The sequence below is a fragment of the Salvia splendens genome, chromosome 10 (genome assembly GCF_004379255.2).
Source record: "Salvia splendens isolate huo1 chromosome 10, SspV2, whole genome shotgun sequence".
In the NCBI taxonomy this organism is placed as follows: Eukaryota; Viridiplantae; Streptophyta; class Magnoliopsida; order Lamiales; family Lamiaceae; genus Salvia; species Salvia splendens.
The window spans coordinates 9,697,348-9,704,373 of NC_056041.1; the positions used below are offsets into that span (position 1 = coordinate 9,697,348).

Genomic DNA, 7,026 nt, shown 5'->3' on the forward strand with positions numbered 1-7,026 from the left:
CCACGTTATTTTCCCAAATTCTTACTGTGTAGATCGACAGATTTGAAGAAAATAAGTTGGCTGTTCCATAATTTCATTTCTAAAACTTGTCATTATAACACGAGTTTAAAAATATCAATTTTATCTCCACTTTTAATTTGTTGATTTATAATTTCATCAATTTTTAAAATAACACATTGAGCAAACTTTTCGAGGAAATGAAAATCAATATTTGTAATAGCCAAAACACATCTTTAAGTCCTTCTACTTTGATTGTTTATTTCAATAGGTCCTTATACAATTTTTTCGTTTTAGTAAGTCCGTATACTTTTATATTCGATATATTTCAATCCTTATTTGATGGAACCGTTAATTTTCCCGTTATAAAATAATGCATCATATATTAATTGTTTGAATATATTCCACCTAATATCCTAGTTGGAAAATATGAACATAACATAAATATTTTTAAAAAAGATAAAAACAAAAACAAAAAATTAAAGAATTCCAAATCGTTAAAAGGAATTTGTTGTTTGATTATTTGAAGTTCGAATATTAATTTATAGTATTTGGTTCATTATTTGAAGTTCGAATATTTAAATAATTAACATATGATGGAATATATTTAAAAAATTAACATATGATGTGTTATTTTATAACGGAAAAGTTAACGGTTCCGTTAAATAATGATTGGAATATGTCAAATATAAAAGTATAAGGACTTACTAAAATAAAAAAATTGTATAAGGAACTATTAAAATAAATAATCAAAGTACAAGGACATGTGTTTTGCCTTTATAAGAATTTTTAGTTAGGTGTTTCAACCCTAAAATGAGTATAAAATAAATTAATTAAAATATTCAATTGATTTAATTAGTTTAAATAATTAAATACTAAAAAGAAAGAAGAAAAATAAGAGAAAATAAAAAAGAGCAAGCATAAACTAAGGAGAAAAAAGAAAGGAGAAAGGAAGATAAAATACTAAAAAGAAAAAAGAAAATGAAGAAAAAAAGAAATAAGAAAGGAAGAAAAAAGAAATCACATATTTGGTACTTATTAATTGAAATTTCCAAAACTATCCCTCGTAAAAAAAACACATATTTGGTACCTAGGGCTATTTTTGTCACATGGTACCAAAAATGATATAAAATAAAGATCATGTACCATTTTTGTACGAAAGTGAAAGATTAGGTGTAGTTGACTATTTTAAATAAAAGAAAGTGAGACTACTAAAGGAAGTACACTTACCACCTACTCAGTATTCACATAGTTTGCTTAGGAAATCCAATCCATAAAATTGTAGCCACATCTGTGGATGGAACTCATTGAAGAGTTAACAGAATCCAAACAAAGGTCACTACTACAATTGAATACGAAGGAATAGATCTTTGGAGTACATGCATGTGGATGTGGATGTGGCTTTCCAAGATTTTAAGTTGGGGAAACGACTTCTATGGCGTCTTCGTACTTTGGGTCAAGGGTTGATGCTCGGAATCCCACTCCTCATCATGCTTCACTTGGATCATGAATTTGCTGCAAATTATACTTATACTTATATACCTCTAAAACAAGTTATCAACATCGATCCTAACGTTACCAACACTCCACCAAATGAAAATCTTACGCTCACCTAATTAAACCAATTGAATATAAATACAGTATCATTTTTATTTTCTCTCATTTTCACATTGCATTTTCTCTCATTCAATCACCAATATATTTCGCATAATTCAATCTGCATCAACTAATATTATACAAATTTCAACCATACCCATAATATCGTCAACTTAAATATATATATTAAATTTAGGGTGTGAAACTAAGTTGAACAGCTGTTGTAAACGATATGGTGCATGTAAATACAGAGGTAGTATATGCCAAATTATTGGATACGATAAGTCATATGTGTATAATATGACATCTAAAGTATGGGCTAGGTAGTTGCCATTAATCAACCTATCCTATCCACTCCACTATATATCTTCCTTACTCTCCCTTTCATATCATTTCCCATTCACCTCACAACACACTTAGGAGAGAAAGGAAAAAGAAACAGATTTTTCGTGTTATGATTGTACAGTAGTGATCGTGATGGAGCACGACGATGAAAACCAAGAAACCCCTTGTTTCCTTCCCGTTATTGCACGATTGGATCGCCTCGATCGCTTGGTAAACTCCCCCCCCCCCCCCTTCTCTTTTTACATCTAATTTGGATGTTTTGAACAATTTATCAAAGAGTTTTGAAAAAACTTATGCAGATTCAGCTTTTGGCAGAGAAGCATAGCTTCTCAAAGGGTGGTGTTTGTGCAATCGAAAGCAAAAATGAGTGCAAGACTCTGTCCTCGGCTCTACAGGAAGTCCATCACAAGGGAACGCTTATGGAGAGACTCGCCCTCCTTGAGAAACGGGTACTAGAGGTCCGTTCATGATAAATATGCAATGGTGAAACAAAATACGAAACTGAAATAGTAAGATAACACGAGGACATCCTGTACTTACATGTGTAACTTGTCTCTGCAGTTGAGTCTGGAGATTGTCAAAGGGAACAACACTTCGAGATCCAGCTCTTCAACAGTGCAAGGTACAGAAATGATTGGTAAGAATGGGAGTGGAGACACAATCAATAAACAACAACAGGAAGAGGATCACTCCACAATCCAAGCACAAGTAAGGTTCTTTACCAGCTTTAGTGATAGTTCATATGCATGCCTACCAAAGTTTATTTTCATTTCCACGCTCAACTTTTGTAGGAAAAAGCTTCTCCTGCAGATGGAGTTGTGAAAGAGAAAACAGCTTCACACAGAAGCAGAAGACAGAAAACAAAATCACAGAAGAAGTGGCAATGGCTGTTCAGACACACATGTTGACCTTTTACATTCTGCAATAATACATGCACTTCGTATACTTGTGAGTGTATGTCAAAATTCACCAACAATGCTTGGAAGGAAAGAAACCAAATATTGACAATAAGTGCAGCTTTTATAAACCTCTCTGTTGAGTACACAAAAACTACAAAGTACGAACTTAAAGAAGCAACAGCAAATTACAGCTGATCATTACATATCTACTTCCATCAGATTCATAGACAACATAAAGCCGTACCCAAAAACTAAAGATCACGACTTTGTTAGAGACTATATCGAAAGGTTGCAAACCCATGTTGCATTAGCACTAGAGGGACCTGATAAAAAAGCGACTAATATACATATGGTCTGTTAGCTATATTAAGCCCAGCCGAATTCGAATCTCAGAGGCTGATTTCCTATGCGTCAAATCATAATACCTTTAGCACAACTTCTATTCTATTTAGACAACAGATGATGTCTGACTTACACACAGCGGACATGGCGGGTCCTGGCTATCTACGTGGCTTGTCTTCTGTTCCAGGCACTCCGCGTGATAGACATGGCCGCAAACTAGAACTGCCACAACAGAGAGATTCGTAGATGCAGAATTCTCAAAAATGAAGGGGTGCTTCCTTAGACGCTTCTGGCATATCCGGCATTCCATCTTCCTTACATCTCCAGATATTGAATTATCACCAAATGAACTTGACCTTATCCTCTCAGGTTTTTGAAATATCCCGCCCCCTGAAATTCAACATGTAAAATGAGGAGACATGTTTCAGGTGAGACCAAAAAAACTGCAAGAACTTTGAAGGCTACTTATCTAATACTCTATACATGACAGTTTAGACTTCAGATTAACTCCAGAAATCAGATTTGTAGATGAGTAATATGTTATACCTCTATACTGGAAGGCCGAGAGATCTTTACTTTCTGGTTTGAAGGACAGCTTAGTATCATAGACAGGAGAACCTTTCCAATTAGAAGGAGATGCATCGGAATAGTTACTAGAGCTTCGTCTAGAATAATGGCGACCAAAGGGATGGCGAGAATGCCTCAGCAATATTCTATGGCTGGAGCCATGATTCTGATGAAGAGGTGATTCATGACCTGGTGATCTCTTAAGAGAACTACCTGGAGCATCCATTAATGGCGCCTGTGATGCACTGCTTTCAACTTGGTCAAAAGGTATCTGGTACATCATTATGTTTTAAAATTTTAAATGCACAAATGAGAGAGGGGGGGAGAGGGGTAAACCAAAACTGACGATGATGGACTAACCTGTTTGGACTGAAGATCCCCTCGAGATGCATGTGGTATGATGTCTGAAATTGACAGCTGATAGTTAGTGACTCTTTAAAAAAAACTTAATGTCATTGGAAACCACAAATATTATTTGACCGAGCCAGCATAAAGTGGAGGTGATTGAAAGGCAGAACAAGATAAAATGACACAAGCTTCTTGATAACCACCTACTGCATGCGGAACAATGAAAATTGCAACTGCCTAGCGACAAAATTTGTTCTTTTCCATGAAGTGTGGAAAACACATACAAATGAAGATGGCTATTGACAAAATTCTGGATCATCATCAATAAGAAAATCTGGATGTAGAACTTGAATACAGGTTTTGCTAACAAAATCTGGATCAAAATCAACTCAAAACGACCATAGCTAAGTTTGTAGAAAGCTGGTTTCACAAAGGCCATAGCTAAGTTCTGACATCTACCTCCATGCCTGTTATAATGCACACATGATTAAACCAGGCTTAAAGATATTGGAATTACAAAAGCAAATTGGCAGTCATCTTCATCCACATTATGTCATACCAAATGTGGTATGCCGGGCTTTCCAATTCTAGGATACAGATTAACCAAAAATGATATAGCAAGCAACGAGAAGTCTCCACTTCAGAAATTTCATGGTTCATGGTTAAGTAGATGGAATGCTAAAGATGCAATATTATAAAATCTCTCAAGTAAAATCAAACTTAAAATCTAAAGCCATGTAAATTGTAGGGTAAAAGATCAGAAAAGGCTATATGGATGTATGATATTTGTGAGAAAACAAGACCATTCAAGTCATGGATGGGACACTCTCAAAATATAAAATCACTCATCTAAGTTCAGGTAAAAATCAGATATTGGTGATGTCATGTCCAGAAGATATGAAAAGCTGATAATCTAGTAATCAACTGATGGGATAAACATAAGTTCATGGAAACTAAAGTCAAATTTACCCAAATTCCATAGTTCACATTCAAATTATAACTCACACAATGGGGGTGCTCACATGTGCCTGGTCTTTATAACAAAAACGTGCATGGTAAGAGAGTAGAGACTTATAGATTACCTCTAGTAGTCTAGTAGCAATTAGTAAAAAGCTTATAACTACTGATAATGACTACTTTCAAACCCAAAGCATCCACAAATAAATAATCACCCACTCTAAATTTTATCAGTCCATTCATGATGCATATAACTGACACTTATACAATGCTATACGATTCAATTTGCACCAGCACCTCGAAGTGCATTGGTATTATTTAATGGAATAAATCAAAAGGGCAAACTTGAGAGTCATCAAAGTACACAAAACATAAGAGAAGAGATCTCTTCTTCCTATAAAACATTCGACTCTAATCCGCCCCATGAACTGCTCCTACTGAATCATATCCCCAAAAGCATCGTCTCTACAATCTATATTTCACTAACGTTTCGCAAACATATTCTATCATCTTTAAAATTTATACAGCAAAGTCCTAAATTGACTCAATGACTATTAACAAAAAAACTTAATGCTACAAAACATATTAATAAACGCGAAGACAAAACTTGTAAAAAAGCCAATCAGCCAGCCTAATCACACACGCGACTCAACTACATACAGTCAAATTGGGTGAAAGCATAAAAGGAAGCGTAGCATCGTCTCATGCATCAACGGCGTCGATTTAAACCTACCGCTATCACTAAACAACTAAAATCAGCAAGTCAAAACTGTTCCTGGGAAAAAAAGGAACAAGTAAAATGGTGGATTATTTCATTTCTTAATCTCAAAATCAAGTATTAGCTTCAAAGGCTAAGCGCGGAAGATGATCATCCGATGATATAAAACAAATAGAACCCAAAACATCGATCATTGATCATGCAAATTCCAACATCGAAAACAAAAAAGATGGAGTTTTGCACTTGAAATCAGGCATGAAAAGCATTTACCTGGATGTGCCGGTGCTTTATTTTTATCAGCCCTTCTTTTTCTTTTCCCCATTATGCAATTTCCAAAAACAAGAGTAGCAATATAGTAGTAGTAATAAAATAAATGTGAGCAAAGATTGGGAGGCAGAAAAGGTAGAGGTTTTGGGATGATTGATGGTTTAAGGGAAAATGGGGGTGAAAGGTGCCGCGAAGATAGAGCAGCGAGAAGCGGAGATGCCAATCAACAAAATCTAGCAAAGGGTAAAACGAGAGAGAGAGGATACGGTCATTTGGGGATTTCTTTTCATTTCTCTGCTTTTTGTTTATAACCGCTGATATTTCTAAGGTCAAATCTAATTACTTGTAGTATTATAACTTCTCGGTTTCATTTCTATTTTTATGCTTATAAAGCATTTAAAAAAAATTATTATAAAAGAATCTTGCATTATACTTGAAGGAGTTGGTATATTTACAATTATTTATAATTAGGGTGGTGTTCGATTTACAAGATTATATCCGTATTAAATTTGTAATGTGTTTTGTTCATGAGATTCATTCGTACAACTCAATCCTAGATGTATAATTATTGGATAATTAATCATAGGTACGTACCCTTATGACTAAAATAATCTCACAACTCAATCTTAAATTATATCTTGATATTATTTTAGAGTAAAGGCCAAAATTGGTCCTGAACATATAGCCATTTTACGATTTTGGTCATAAACATTATCTTTTGGATTTTTTGGTCCTGCACATATGGAAAGCGAACACTACTATATAACAAGAGAATCTTGGCTATTTGAGGAATATCGGAACTAAAAGAGTAAGCTTTTACCATTGATTTTGGTGATCCAAAAATCATATTCCATAAAACTTTCAGTTTTCATAATAGTAGTAAAACTTTTTTATAATCATATAGAGTTTAATATTATCACAGTTTTTATAGCAATTTTATACAGTACTAAACATCACTTATCAATTTTATAACAATATTTCCAACGTATA

The 7,026-nt window shown here is 34.2% G+C and overlaps 1 protein-coding gene across 3 annotated transcripts; it reads right to left on the minus strand.

Moving 5' to 3' along the window:
- Nucleotides 1-2,939: 2,939 nt before the first annotated feature.
- Nucleotides 2,940-6,331, minus strand: LOC121752092. 3 transcript variants are annotated; one of them, XM_042146974.1, is made up of 4 exons: nucleotides 6,040-6,331; nucleotides 4,107-4,150; nucleotides 3,726-3,981; nucleotides 2,940-3,569 (listed from the first exon to the last, which is right to left on the minus strand). In XM_042146974.1, the coding sequence occupies exons 1-4, from the start codon at nucleotides 6,089-6,091 to the stop codon at nucleotides 3,286-3,288; spliced, it is 636 nt and encodes a 211-aa protein (XP_042002908.1). In that variant the 5' UTR covers nucleotides 6,092-6,331; the 3' UTR covers nucleotides 2,940-3,285. The 3 variants fall into 3 exon arrangements, with proteins under 3 accessions (XP_042002908.1, XP_042002909.1, XP_042002907.1); XM_042146975.1 differs by having other exon boundaries at nucleotides 3,726-3,991; XM_042146973.1 differs by having other exon boundaries at nucleotides 3,726-4,017; nucleotides 6,040-6,330.
- Nucleotides 6,332-7,026: the final 695 nt, after the last annotated feature.